The sequence below is a fragment of the Camellia sinensis genome, chromosome 4, assembly GCF_055761805.1.
Source record: "Camellia sinensis isolate YWXY chromosome 4, ASM5576180v1, whole genome shotgun sequence".
In the NCBI taxonomy this organism is placed as follows: domain Eukaryota; kingdom Viridiplantae; phylum Streptophyta; class Magnoliopsida; order Ericales; family Theaceae; genus Camellia; species Camellia sinensis.
Window position 1 is genome coordinate 197,815,554 of NC_138964.1, and position 14,982 is coordinate 197,830,535.

The following is a 14,982-nucleotide window of genomic DNA, read 5'->3' on the forward strand; positions in this document are numbered from 1 at the left end:
GATGGGGCAACTGGCCTTGAGCCAAGGGTAGAGGAACAACCCCCCCAATGAGGGGGGCCAGGCTGATGACTGCTATCTACCACGCCCGCGCGGTGACTGGGCAGCTGGAGGGAGAAGAAGGCCCAGCCAGGGTAGCTGCAGATCGCCTTGTGGGGATAGTGGATGATGCAACCGTTCGCTCGGTGGCCAGGTTCAATGAGGCTGAGCTGCTAAGGGGGTTATGCTCTGCCCAAATAGAGGTAACCACCTTAGCTGGGGCTCTGCTGAGAAAGGTGGCGGCTACAAAGGTCAAGTCGGATAAGGCTAAGGCTCAACCTACAAACTTCACAAGGGAGAGTGCAGGGTGGAAGAAGGCTGCGCGAAGCGCGTGCTCCAGAGGTTGGCAGAAAGCTGAAAGAGCTAAAAAGATGCAAGTGTTGGCCATTGTTCACCGCAATGTTGCCAACCGAGCCCAAGCTGAGCTGATCACGGTCAAGTTGGAGCTAGAAGACGAATGCCGCCAGGTTGTGTCGCTCAAGTTCTAGCTGGCTGGCGAGCAGAAGAAGCTGGGGGAGGCTCAAAGGGCCTGCGCGGTCGTCATTGAGCGGCATGGAGAGGCTATGACCAGCAATGAAGAACTGCACGCCCCAGCAAATCAAAGAAAATGATGAAGCAGACGTAAAGATTGCTGGGCTGCAGAAGGAGCTGGAAGACGAGCGTGCTAAGGCAACGGAGGAGAGGGCGAGCCTGCAGAAGGAGTTGGAGGAAGAGAGGGTCAAGGCGGCCTCTGAAAAGGCGAGCCTGCAGAAGGAGTTGGAGGAAGAGAGGACCAAGGCAGCCTCTGAAAAGGCATCATACCCCGATCTGTATATCGCAGCAATAGAACAATTCAAGGGGTCTGCTGAATTTCAGATGGCGATCGATGCCGCGGTCGCTAGCAGCGTGGCGAGGGAGGTGTCTGGGGGGGTGGGCTCTTCTGGAACGACCGCTGGAGACAGGACTGAGGCGGAGGTTATTGAGAGCTTCTAACGGTCAGACTTCTATAAGCACGAAATGGCTGAGTTCTGGGACAGTGGCTGGAAAATGTTCAAGCGTAAAGCTGAAGAGCTATTCCCAGGCTTAGACCTTAGTAGTGTAAAAATTGATGAAGACGATGTGGCCCAGACCCCCCTGGATGAGGGGATTGAAGAAGAGGACCTCGTTTCCAGTGAGGAGGAATAATTGAAGAAGAAGGAGAAGACCTTGTACTTAGAGTTATTTTTGTGTGTTTGTTTTTGTTTTTTATTTTTGAAATGTTGTTATGAACTTATGTGCCAGTTGGTGAATAAATAAAATTTGAGTTGTGTTTTCAGTCCATTATTTTTGCTTGTACATCTGGAATGTATAAATTATTGTGAAGTGTAAAAATGTAAGGAAAACTCAATGTAAAGTGAATTTTAAGTTGAGAGAGTGAGAGTGAGAAAACTTAATGCAGAGTGAATTTTAACTTGCAAGAAAAATTCAATACAGAGTGAAAGTGAGAGAACTCAATGCAGAGTGAATTTTAACGTGTAAGAAAAATTCAATGCAGAGTGAAAGTGAGAGAACTCAATGCAGAGTGAATTTTAACTTGTAAGAAAAAATTCAATGCAGAGTGAAAGTGAGAGAACTCAATGCAAAGTGAATTTTAACTTGTAAGAAAAAATTTAATGCAGAGTGAAAGTGAGAGAACTCAATGTAGAGTGAATTTTAACGTGTAAGAAAAATTCAATGCAGGGTGAAAGTGAGAGAACTCAATGCAGAGTAAATTTTAACTTGTAAGAAAAAATTCAATGCAGAGTGAAAGTGAGAGAACTCAATGCAGAGTGAATTTTAACTTGTAAGAAAAAATTCAATGCAATGCAGTCTGGCCGAGCTCTACATGTTCAATGCAATGCAGTCTGGCTGAGGTTTTTTATGACTCGGTCTGGTTGAGGCTTTTTGTGACTCGGTCTGGCCGAGCTCTTCACGCTCAACCTGGCTGAGGCTTTTTATGCTCAGTCTGGCTGAGGCTTTTTGTGACTCGGTCTGGCTAAGGCTTTTTGTGACTCGGTCTGGCCGAGCACTTCATGCTTAGTCTGGCTGAGGCTTGTTGTGACTCGGTCTGGCCGAGCTCTTCACGCTCAGTCTGGCTGAGGCTTTTTATGCTCAGTCTAGTTGAGGCTTTTTGTGACTCGATTTGGCCGAGCTCTTCACGCTCAGTTTGGCTGAGGCTTTTTATGCTCAGTCTGACTGAGGCTTTTTGTGACTCGATCTGGTTGAGCTCTTCATGCTCAGTCTGGCTGAGGCTTTTTATGCTCAGTCTGGCTGAGGGTACAATCAAAGCGTTATTGGAATACCACAGATAGTTGAGATATAAGCTTGCTGTTATACAAAGTGTAGCTCGTGGATCATAAATTTACACCATATGTGGAGAAAATGAGAACATTCATGTGTACAGATTGTCAGAAAGAACATACATCAATTGGACAATACAAAAAATATAAGTTTTATTGAAAATAGCGCTTCAAATGCTCAGCATTCCAAGGATGGAGGAGGTCTCGACCTTCCATGTCATGAAGTCGGTAAGTGCCTGGGCGAGGTCTGGCTTTAACAACGTAAGGTCCCTCCTATTTAGCTGCCAGCTTGCCCTCAACTGGATTCTTGGTGGCGAGGGTTGCTTCGCATAAAACAAGGTCCCCTACGGCGAACTCCCTTGGTCGGACTCTACGATTGTAGTGTGTTCTCATTTTCTGTTGGTAGGAGGCCAGTCTGACAGCAGTGGTTTCTTTGAGCTCTTCAATTTGGTCAAGGTCTGCCCAACGGAGCTCTTCGACCAGTTCAGGGTTTGGGTGCAAAACTCTTGGGGTGGGCAGATCGACTTCCACTGGGATGACCGCCTCAGCGCCGTACGTTAAGCGAAAGGGGGTCTCCCTAGTGGGAGTCTGAGCGATAGTACGGTAAGCCCAGAGTACATTCGGTAATTCCTCAGCCCAAAGTCCTTTAGCAGCTTCTAGCTTAGTTTTGATGATCTTCAGAAGAGAACGGTTGGTGACCTCGACTTGGCCATTGGCTTGGAGATGACTTGGGGAGAAGAAACAGGGTTGGATCTGGAGGTCTGCACAGAACTTCCTGTACTTGGCATTGTCGAATTGTTTACCGTTGTCGGAGAGGATGGCTTGAGGGATGCCAAACCTGCATACGATCGACTGCTAGATGAATTTGTTTGTGTTTCGTTCGGTAATGGTGGCAAGGGATTCTGCTTCTACCCACTTGGTGAAGTAATCAATGGCGACAATTGCGAACTTGGTCTGGCCTCGGCCGGTGGGAAGTGGACCAACGAAATCGATCCCCCATTTGGCAAACGGATAAGGACTGCAAAGTGTGATCAACTCGGTGAGAGGAGCATGGGAGATGTTGGCGAAGCGTTGACATTTATCACATTTGAGCACGAAGTCGGTCGCATCTTGGTTGAGGGTAAGCCAGAAATATCCAGTGCGAAGTATTTTGTGGGCTAGGGACCGGCCGCCTGAATGATTACCGCAGATACTCTCATGGATTTCTCGCATCACATAGGTTGCTTGAGCTGGACTGAGGCATCGCAGATACGGGCGTGAAAAATCACGTTTGTACTAGACACCACTGACGAGGATGTAATTGGACGACTGGGCCTTAACTTTGGCGGCTTGCTGTTGGTCATCTGGAAGTTCTCCCGTTGTCAAAAATAGAAAGATGTCTGACGCCCAAGGGATGGGCTCATTCTGGAGGAACTGCACTTCTTGCTGATCAGGAGAAATGGCAGGGTGGGCTAGGTATTCGAGATGGACACCATGGCTGAGGTCGGACTGGTCTGCAGAAGCCAACTGAGCCATCTCGTTTGCCTTTGAGTTTTTTGCCCGAGGAATGTGCTGGATGTGGAAGGTATTGAAGAGGTGAACGAGGGGAAGGGCAATATCCCTGTAAGCCCGCATTGTGTCCTTCTTTGCATCGAATTCTCCCGTAATTTGTCCGACAATGAGCTGGGAGTCGCTGAACACCCGGATGTGGCCGACACCAATGTCCCTGGCTAGGCGGAGCCCTGCTATCAATGCCTCATATTCGGCCTCATTGTTACTGGCATCGAATAAGAAACGGAGAGCACATTTGAAATAACCACCCTCAGGGGCGGTGAGGATGAGGCCAGCCCCACTGCCTTCTCTGCAGGATGATCCGTCGACATTGAGAGTCCAAGAATGAGGGTCCTCTGGCTCGGTAGGGGTTGGTGGGAGCGGAGTGGTCGTGGTTGGGGTAGGATTAGTGAACTCCAAGATGAAATCGGCGACAGCTTGCCCTTTAATTGCTGTTCGAGGTCAGTAGGAGATGTCAAATTGGCTGAGTTCCACTGACCATTGCATGAGTCTGCCAGAGAGCTCTGGTTGCTGCATTACCTTCTTCAAAGGTTGGTCGGTGAGGACCACTATGGAATGGGCTTGGAAGTAAGGACGGAGTTGTCTAGAGGCGATGACCAGGGCCAAGGACAATTTTTCTAACAGTGGGTAATTCTGCTCGGCGCCCCTGAGGGCCCGACTGATGTAGTAGATCGGCCGTTGAACAGAGTCGTCTTCCTTGATAAGAGCTGCACTGACTGCGGTGCTTGAAACGGCTAAGTAGAGGAAGAGGGATTCGCCAGTGATTGCCTGAGATAGGAGGGGGGGTTGGCCACGCACTGCTTCAACTGCTGAAAGGCCTGTTCAGACTCGGTCGTCCATTCAAAAGTTTGCCGAATAACTTTGAAGAAAGGGAGGCACTTATCCGTTGCGCGGGAAATGAAGCGGTTAAGGGCGGCAACTCGGCCAGTGAGTCTTTGAACTTCCTTAACCGTTCTGGGTGACTGCATTTCAATCAAGGCTTTGATCTTTTCAGGGTTAGCTTCAATGCACCGCTGACTGGTCATGAAACCCAAGAACTTCCCAGATCCTACGCCGAAGGCGCACTTCTCCGGGTTGAGCTTCATTTGGTACTTCCGTAGGGTGGCGAAGGTCTCTCGCAGGTCGGTCAAATGGTTAGCGGAGAGTTTGCTCTTGACTAGCATATCATCGATATATACTTCCATGTTCCGACCGATCTGATGATGGAAAACGGCGTTGACCAACCGCTGGTAGGTGGTCCCAGCATTTTTCAGTCCAAATGGCATCACTTGGTAATAGTAGGTGCCTCGGTCGGTAATGAATGAGGTGTGTTCCCGATCAGATGGATGTATTAGAATTTGGTTATACCCAGAGAAGGCATCCATGAAGCTGAGCATTTGGTGACCGGCCGTGGCGTCGACCAGCAGATTTATGCGGGGAAGTGGATAACTGTCTTTGGGGCAAGCTCGGTTGAGGTCTGAGTAGTCGACACAAAGTCGCCATTTACCATTGTTCTTGTGAACTAGGACCACGTTTGACAACCATCTAGGGCAGTCCATGTTCTTGATGAATTGGGCCTCAAGGAGCTTGTTATCCTCTACGGCAATAAAAATATTGCGCTCAGGATGAAAGATGCGCTGCTTCTGGCGGTAAGTCGAAAATGGGGTTCAATGCTGAGGCGATGGGTTATAAAGGAGGGGTCAATATCCGGCATGTCTGAATGGGTCCAGGCAAAGACATCATTGTGCTCGGTCAGGAGGGCAGTAAGGTCAGCCTTTGCTTGGGGGGATAGTTGGCTTACGATTTTGGCAGTTTTCGTTGGGTTAGTGGGGTCGATGGGAACCTCCACGAGTTCCTCCACAGGTTCTCCTCTGACCAACTCGTCCTCATCTCAAACGTCAAGTCTGTCAATGATCATAGCTTCCTTTAGCTTGATCTTTTAGTGAGGCAACATAGCATTCCCTAGCCACGGTCTGCTCTTCCCTTACAGTCCTGACCCCCAGATCGGTGGAAAACTTAACGGCAAGGTGATAAGTTGATGTGATAGCTTGGAAGGCATTTAGGGCAGTGCAACCAAGGATGATGTTGTAGGCGGATGGGCAGTCGACAACAAAGAAGGTGAGCAACTTTGTAGTCTGCCGTAGGTACTCGCCGATTGTGATGGAAAGATCAATGGAGCCGATGGAGGTGACCCGGTCGCCAGTGAAACCGACCAAAGGGGTTTGGAGAGCAGACAGACTTTCTTTCCCAATTTTGAGCTGGCAAAAGTAGTTGAGAAAGATGATGTCTGAAGAACTGAAGTTGTCGATGAGAACTCGTCTGACCTTGTAGTTGGAGAGGAGGGCAGAAATGACGAGAGGGTCATCATGAGGGTGGCGGATGCCTGTACAGTCGGCATCCGTGAAGGTAATAGGCTCGGTCTACTGCTTGGGCTGTTTGGAGGGTCGATCGACTGTGGCAACTACTTTGTCTGAGCCCTGCCTTATCTTCTTGAGTTCTGCCCTCTGAGCCAAGAGGGATGGTCCCCCGTAAGCAAGGCCGCCTGCAATGACTCTGATCTCTCTAACAGGTGGAGGGGGGTTGCCTGGCGGCCGATCATGGCCTTAGTTAGGTTGGGCTGGCTGCCGGGGAGGTGCGTCGGCGGTTGTTTCTAAGGGGCTCAGTTCTTTGCCTCTGCTGAGGGTGGGTGTCCATGAACCGGCTAAGACGTCCCTGGCGTATGAGGGTCTCGACCTGATCTTTGTGGTTAACGCACTCATCAGTGTTATGGCCATGGTCCTGGTGGAAGCGGCAATATTTGGACTGGTTTTTCCGATTGGAAAGGGTTCGTGATGGTTGGGGCCATTTAAGGGGGTAGTCCCGCTGGATCTGATTGAGGACTTGTTCCATGGGGGAGTTAAGGGGTGTGTACCGGTCGAACCGACTGAGCGGCCGGGCTGGTGCTGACCGGGCGGTCAGACTGGTGCCAACCGGTCAGCTCGGGGAGGCCGGTCGGTATAGTGTGGTGTTTGGCTATTATACTGGGTGTTTCTGGGTTCTGAGTTTTTTCTTTTTTCTCTGGGGGTCGGGTTTTTGGTTATGGGATCTTGCCGGGCGGCTAGGGAATCCTCAGCATTCATGTATTTTTGGGCTTTGGAGAGTAAGGCTGCCATGGAGGTCGGAGAGTTTTTAGAGAGGGAGAACAGGAAGTCGGACGACCACAGATCAGCTATGGAAGCAGCGAGGATGACCTTGTCATCATTTTTCGCTACTTGCTGGGCCTCGGTGTTGAAGCGGGTAACAAAACTGCGTAGTGACTCCCCCTCGGTCTGTCGAATGTTGAGAAGTTGGGTTGCGGGGCGTCGCTGGCGCTGGGCTCCAATAAAATGACTGAGGAAGAAGTCACTGAGATGCTGGAAAGTGGAGACGAAGTCTGCTGGTAACTGGCTAAACCACAGCCGAGCTGACATCTTCAGTGTCACGGGAAAAGCTCGACACGTGATTTCGTCAGTGAATGCATGGAGGATCATGAGGGTTTTGTAGGTCTTCAGATGGTCGACTGGGTCCGTCGTACCGTCAAAAGAGTCGATGGTGGGCATCTTGAACTTGGGGGGTAGAGGTTTGTCGGGGATGGAGGCGACAAATGGTGAGTTTGCTGTGGTAGAGGGTTTATGCTGGATGTTTTGCATGACCCCTTGGAGTTGGAGCTTCATGGCTTGGAGTTCCGCGTCCTAGAGAGGGATGTGGTCATCTCTGGAGGGCAACGGGGGCTGGACGCTGCTAGCCTCTCCTTCAAGGATTGGTGGCGGGATCAATGGTTGTAGGCCCTGAGGTGGTAGGTTTATACCTGGAGGAGGGGTTGTAAGCCTTCTCTGTTGGGTAGATTAGGCTGCAGAATAGTATGGCTCGGGCCTTGTTCGTAGTTGAGAGGAATATCGGGAGGTGGTGGAGGGGGCATAGGAAGGTTTCTTTGGAGTAGGGCATTGATCAGGGCTTGGTTTTGCTCGCCCATGCGGTTAATACTGTTGGTAAGCTCGATGAAATATTGTGGTGGGTTGTTTGGATTGGGGGGGTCGGTTTGGTGATCGGCAGCATTTTGGTGAGAAGCCATGGATCTAGTCGTGACCATACACTTCGATGGGTAGCGAGAAAGGGTTATTGGAACGGGGTCTCCGGCGATAGTGAACACAACTGGCGCGAGGAGCAAAGCTTTCCCACAAACGGCGCCAACTAATGATGCAGTTACTATACAACGGGTCCCAGGTGGAATGGGTCGGACTAATCCACGTCTCTTCAACCGGTAACTGAGTGTTCAAGCCCACCAGAGAACTTACACACAAGTTCAACTGGGGAACGGGGAGTCCCCCAGTGAACCCTCCGACGAGCAAGTTAGAGAGAGAGAAGTGTAATGTAGAGATATGAATTGGAGATAGAAAAACTTAACCTTCTTCTTGTCTTCAACGTCTGCTTATATCCTCTGGTAATCATTTCACCGTCCCTTCCGACCTGCTACCTTGGCCGAAAGTCTATGTTGTAGCTTACCTTGTTCAGGGTGAGGGGGTGCTGTTCCGACGGAGAGGTGTTGTCGTAATAAATGCTGTGATGGACTGCATTAATGGCGATGTGCAGTGGCAATAAATTTGCAGATCTTTATCTGCTGATGTGGCTTGTCCTTTACCTGCCACATGTCTGAATATCATTGGTTATTCGTGCCATGTTGGCTTCCAGCTATTCAGGATCTTATCAGTTGGGTTATGTATTAAGCTCTAAGTGATGGGCTTGGGTTGTTCATAGTGGACTATGACCTTTGTGGGCCTAACCACGTCAGATACACAATTAAAAATAATAATAGTCCCTCATTTCATAGAGAAAATTTCTCCCTCATTCTAATGAGAAAATCTCTTTATTATTTCATGGAGAAAATCTCTCAGTTATTCTATGTGGAGAAAATATCTCATTTATTCTATGAAAAAAATATCTCACATTTTCAAAACCTTAAATCATCTACCTTACTCTGACATGATGAAACAACGCTGTGAACATTCATATTATATTACTGGCGGTTACTTACAATTGTAAACATACAACCATTGGCTTAATGTGAGTTGTGATAAATAAATGTTAACGTGAACTTTGACATTACAAGTGCATAGTAGTAAAATAACTCATTGTTGTTTGCACTTGTATGACTATTTCTAAATGTGAATATTAACATTGATTAATAATGTCATGATCACAATACTAATTGCAACACATTACAATGTGATAATTCACAACAAGCAATGACTCATTACAATGTGAATATTCACACCATGTAATAATCATGCAAAACTAATACAATAATTAGTGATATATAAACATTCACATTATACAATAACCATGCAATCATTAGTCCACATTGCATGTAATGCAATCATCACATGCTTCTTATGTTAAAGTTCACATCATCGAATGCAAAATATTAAAATATGATAATCTATAACAACAAAAACTTTAGTGGATGTGCACGTTTACATTCATTGAAATATCCATCCAATAAGCATACATACACTAATACATAATACCATATCAATTCATCTCAGAACAAAAAGTTGAATCCAACTTTATTGAACATACAGTTGCTAACCAAAAATGGTGTTAACCTTCATCCAATGATTTTGAACTTCAAAACCGTAACAATGGAAGAAAACAGAGTTCAAAACCGCAACAGTGAAAGAAAACAAAGCTTCAAACTACAACAATGGAAGAAGGTAGTATTTGAATGTTCTCTAACCTTCGTCCAACAATTTTGAACTTGAAAACCGCAACAATAGAAGAAAATAAAACTTCAAAACCGCAACAATGGAAACAAATCAAAGTTTCGAACCGCAACAATGGAAGAAGAAAATATTCAAATGTTCTCTCACCAATAATGTGTAAATGAAACTCCTACAAAAACATATAATAAAAATATATCTATTGATTATTCCAATATCTCTAATCACCAAAACTTCCAAAATAGAAATAATAATATATGAAAAATGTTAAATCCTATTGAGTATGATACTTACTATCAAAATAGAACAAAGGGTATAACAGTCCCAAAAAAAATTATAAATAAGGCAAAAAAGACCTCTTGAGATACAAATATAAATATATGAAACTTGATGAAACACAAAAAAAACCTTGTGAATTTATTGGGCTATCAATCTACTAACAAGGATTTATAAATAAATGTCTCTTGCTGTAATAGATATCCTCCATTATAACCTTGAAATTGAGAGGATCTCAATTCTAATTTTTATATATATTTAAAGAGTCTACGTTCTTACATAACATATCTTAATAACACTTTTGAAGCATTTACATTTCATTACTTTTGATCATATAAGAGCATCTCCAACGGTGAATCAGATTTTTCACCAAATTTGAGTAAAAAATAACCAATTTTACCAAATTTGATACCACTCGCTCCAACGGTACACTTTCATCAAATTTGTGCCGGAGACAACCGGTTGGTCGACCGGTTAAGCGAATTTTTTTTTTTTTTTTGATTTTTTTTTTTTTGAACATTTTGAACCTTTTAGTGGTCGACCGACTGGTCGACCGGCTAGTCGACCGGTTAGGCAATTTTTTTTTTTTTTTTTACCGTTTGAACCTTTTCTTCGAACCGTTTGAACCTTTAGGCGGTCGACCGGTTGGTCAACCGGCCGGGCAACCGGCTGGTTGACCGGTTGATCTCTCCCAACGATCAAGAACAGTGATTTGGTGAAATGCTTCGCCTGTTCTCATTTTGGTAAAAGATTTGCTGAATTCTCGATTTGATATCGATTTAGTGAAACCGTTGGAGTTTAAAAAAGTGACTTTTTCATCAAATTTTAAATTTGATACCAGATTTAATGAACCGTTAGAGATGGTCTAACATATTTTAACAAATAATTTTAACAACTATGTTGGAGATGCTCCAATACCAAGTCAATAATAAAACAAATCTCAAATCCTAATAAAAAAATAAAACATACCCTACACACCAAACAACGGAGAATTGGGATCCTCCCCTTGAGCCCCTCCTTCATTCTCTCCTTGCAGGGGCCTTCGGGTCCACTTTGAGGCACAGTTTTGATAATCCGAACCGTTCATATTTTTAGATTTATTTAGTATATCATACCTGTAAAAAATCAAGTTGATCGAATATCATAAAGTATGTGTTCAAAAAACTGTTTATTAAAAAATAGTTTGTAGTCCCAATTTTCTGAACGCATACTTTCTGATATCCAATCAACTTGATTTTTTACAGGTATAATATACTGAATAAATCTAAAAATATAAACGGTTCGGATTATCAAAACTGGATCTCAAAGTGGATCCGAAGGCCCCTGCAAAGAGGAAATGAAGGAGGGGCCTCAAGGAGGGAATCTGGACTCAACAACGGAACCCATAATCCACGTCCAAACAACATCAACAACCGACCAAATATGGCTAGATGTAGCAATCTCACTCAGCAATTATTGTCAGTTGTTGAGGGCTTAGCAATTATTGTCAACTACAGAGGACTTCTTATTTATCACAAGAACAAAATGAGATCCAACGATCGAAACTTTGCACAGTTGGAAAATGTATGACATGTGTCGCACTCATCTTTTTCATTTTCGCCTCCCCAAACTATTGGGCCGCCGAATCTTCTATCCAAATATATTTTTTATTTTATAATTATATTGTAAGATTTTTATGTTTCAAAATCTCAATTAATTTTTTTCCCCACAAAACTCAACACAGGAAAGAAAAAAAAAAAAAAAAAAGCTTAAAATGCCCTAAAATATATTACCTAAATTTATTCATAATGATGTTAGTTATTAATTGAATTAAAAACTAATCACTTAAAATCATAACTCCTAACACATTATTAAACATAAATTTAATAATTATGTTTTAGAGATTCCTAAGTATTTCTCTAAACAAAGAAGCCCATATTTTAAGTAGGATGGACACAAAACTTTGTGCCATTTAAGCATTTGCTTTGATAGAAGAGGCCCCTTCTATTTCTTCTCTTGTTTAGTTAGAAGTTTTTGCAATTATGCAATTTAATTTATCACTCGTTCCAATCTTACCCCCTCAAAAAAATCTTAATTACAAGATCATGTTCTAAAATTTCAATGTTTCAAAATCATATTACATCAATGTTCTAAGACTTCTATATTTCATAATTCATATCACGCCATATAAACATAAATAGACTAAAGAGGAGATTAAAAAAAAGGGCTTGGCTTCTGTCCAGTCTTTAATCAGATTGGACCGTGCTGTTGGGTCCATGGAGGTCCACTACGGGTTCCGTTTTGATAATCTGAATCGTTTAATGTGTAGAACTCGTCGAGTACTATAAGCCTGTAAAAATTCACGTTAATCGGATATCGGTAGCTATGTGATCAAATCATTTTTGTATAAAAAAAAATAGACGGTGAATAAATTAACGGTTGACAAAAATCTGATTTGATCACGTAGCTACCAATATCCGATTAACGTGATTTTTTACAGGCTTATAGTACTCGACGAGTTCTATACATTGAATGGTTCAGATTATCAAAACGAGACCCATGATGGACCTCCACAGATCCAACAGTATGATCCAGTCCGATTAAGAACTGAAAAGAAGTCAACGCCTAAAAAAAATTGAAACAAACAATCTTTGCGTAATTATCAACACTCCGAACCCATACATTTACGTGAACTAATCTAATTACATGGTTGGACAGAAATCAATCACAAAATCTAACACAAACATTCCATATAAAATTATAGAAAGTGAAATTCAAATCATACGAGATTATTGAGTCCAATTTTGTACCCAATCTTCCCTAGCAATTCATTGATTCAAGTACACGACCACACAAAATGACAAACACTAGGGGGAAAAAAACAACAGCAATGGTAGATGGCCCAAATTTTGTGGCTCAAATGTGGCTCAAATGGCCAAAACGACGTCGTTTTGAGTACAAAACAACATCAAAATGGCCAAAACGACGTCGTTTTGGCCATTTGAGCCATATTTGAGCCACAGAATTAGGGCCCCCAAACATTTTTCAAAAAACAAACAAACACATATCAAAGAAAAAGTACAAAACAAAATTACACAGTAATATCGAAACGGATATGTCGGAGGAGCACAGGAACAACAATGTCCGGCGAGCTCAACTGCGGCAAATGACCGTCAGTTGACATGACCTCAACGATTGACTTGCCGCCAAGGTTCTGATGGAGGTACTCGGAAACCACCACTGGCACGGCCAAGTCCTTCATGCTCTGTATTATGTGACATGGCACGGTCACGTTGCACAACAAATGCCTCAAATCGCTCTGAAATATAGTCTGCCCGACACACAACGCTATGTCTGGCCTCATGTTGAACAAAGTCCGGCTAAACTCTTGCACCGCCACTGAATCCATGTCGCCGCCCACTGCCAATGGTGCGAATCCAAAGCACCACGCCTTGTAATTTGATTGCATTGCTTCGAATAGCTGATCTAGATCTTCTTGTTCGAACCCTCCGTAGTAATCCACATCGTTCAAATACCTAAAACACAAAATCAAGGGTTGTCGTTTGAGCTACTTGATTTACAAGTTAATTTAGTCCATAATATATATATATATAAAAAATAGATAAAAATTACCAAAAATAAAAATAATTGTATTTCCTCTACTATTAGAAAGAAAGCAAATTATATAACATTGAACTGAGTGAGATTTTTTTTTTTAATGAACAATCTTAATATTATAAAAAAATTCTAAACAAGCCATATGTTTATCACAAAATCTCATCATTTGAGATAGGAATTAAACCTATAATACAAGAAAGCTCTTAAATTCCCACTTAACTTATAACCGAAATATCAAAAAAACATTTGTTTGATTTGAAATTTTCAAATACAGTTTGTTGAATTTTTAATTCATAATTTTTTTATTTTTAGTAATTTTTTTTTTTTGTAACATTTTAATCAGTTTTTTTAACCTTTCAAATTCTCTTTTAAAATTTTTAAACAATTTTATACTTTTTAATTCTAATTTGTATCCAGATTAAATTTAAAAATCATTATTATTTTTTATTTATTAAAATGTTAAAAAAATATTAAAAATTAAAAAATACGAATTAAAAATTATTTTTAAAAATTTCAAACCAAATAGAGTGGAGAAACCACTCAAATACAAACCGAGTATTAAAAAAATACACTATGAATCTCTAAACACATAATGTGTCATTATTAAAATTCATCTAAAAAAATATACATTATGTGATATACCAGATTGAATTTTTTAAAAAATACTTTTATATATTAGAGATCTGACGAAAATGGCACAAACAATAAATTTTGGGATTAAAAAATGTAAATAATCCCAAAATAAAATTATCGTAAATTGAGAGAGCTGAAATTATTACCTTGGAGAAGCAGAGATCATGATGATTTTGGCGAAAAGGTCAGGACGAGTAATAGAAGCAATAGCGCCAATAATGGCGGAGACAGAGTGGCCAACAAAAATGCAGGATTGGACTCGAAGCTCTTCCAAAATAGCGAGCACATCGTAGGCATAGCCTTCGAGAGTAGAGTAGCGATCGAAATCGAAGTATTCAGGGTTGGTTGTTCCAGCGCCCATATTATCGAAGAGGATGACTCGGTAATCGTCGACGAGATGAGGGACGAGGTGTTTCCAGACCGATTGATCGGTGCCGAAGCCATGAGCGAGGACGATTGTTTGATGATCGCTTGAGCCTAAGATCTTGATGTTGTGAGCTTCTTCAACTATTCCCATCTCGATCTTCTTTTTCTTCCTTGGTTTTTGTTGTGGTTTGATCTGCTGTTGGAGGAGGTTTGGGGACTTGAAAGCGTGGAGTGAGTTTTTTAGTTGGGAAGTGGAGACAGTGTGGACGCGGGACAATATGAACCACAAGTGGGTTTAATATTTATAATATTGATAAGATATTGGGGGGTGTTTGGGAAGTTTGATTTTTCGTTTTTTTTTTTTTTGTTTTTGTTTTTTTTTACTAAAAAATAAATTGATTATGAAATTAAAAAAAATTAATTTAAATAAAATATTACATCAAACTCTATAATTATTTCGCTTTTTATCTCATAAATATTACATCCAATCATAAAAAAACTTAACTATCTTT

The 14,982-nt window shown here is 42.6% G+C and overlaps 2 protein-coding genes across 2 annotated transcripts; both read right to left on the bottom strand.

The window, feature by feature from the left end:
* Positions 1-3,608: 3,608 nt before the first annotated feature.
* LOC145824358 (uncharacterized) lies at positions 3,609-3,947 on the bottom strand. The gene has a single exon (XM_082924000.1). The coding sequence runs from the start codon at positions 3,945-3,947 to the stop codon at positions 3,609-3,611; it is 339 nt and encodes a 112-aa protein (XP_082780126.1).
* An 8,629-nt stretch (positions 3,948-12,576) lies between these two features.
* On the bottom strand, positions 12,577-14,749 carry LOC114303123 (karrikin insensitive 2 receptor CA). Its single transcript, XM_028248272.2, has 2 exons — positions 14,251-14,749; positions 12,577-13,389 (listed from the first exon to the last, which is right to left on the bottom strand). Exons 1-2 carry the CDS (start codon positions 14,619-14,621, stop codon positions 12,945-12,947), a joined length of 816 nt encoding a protein of 271 aa, XP_028104073.1. The 5' UTR covers positions 14,622-14,749; the 3' UTR covers positions 12,577-12,944.
* Between the last annotated feature and the right edge of the window lie 233 nt (positions 14,750-14,982).

What these genes read in the sequence shown, in the direction of transcription:
- LOC114303123 (XM_028248272.2), bottom strand. Translation starts at nt 14,621, where the DNA reads ATGGGAATAGTTGAAGAAGCTCACAACATCAAGATCTTAGGCTCAAGC. An exon ending in ATGATCTCTGCTTCTCCAAG is followed by an intron (nt 13,390 to 14,250) that starts GTAATAATTTCA and finishes TTTGTGTTTTAG; the next exon opens with GTATTTGAACGATGTGGATT.
- LOC145824358 (XM_082924000.1), bottom strand. Translation starts at nt 3,947, where the DNA reads ATGCGGGCTTACAGGGATATTGCCCTTCCCCTCGTTCACCTCTTCAAT.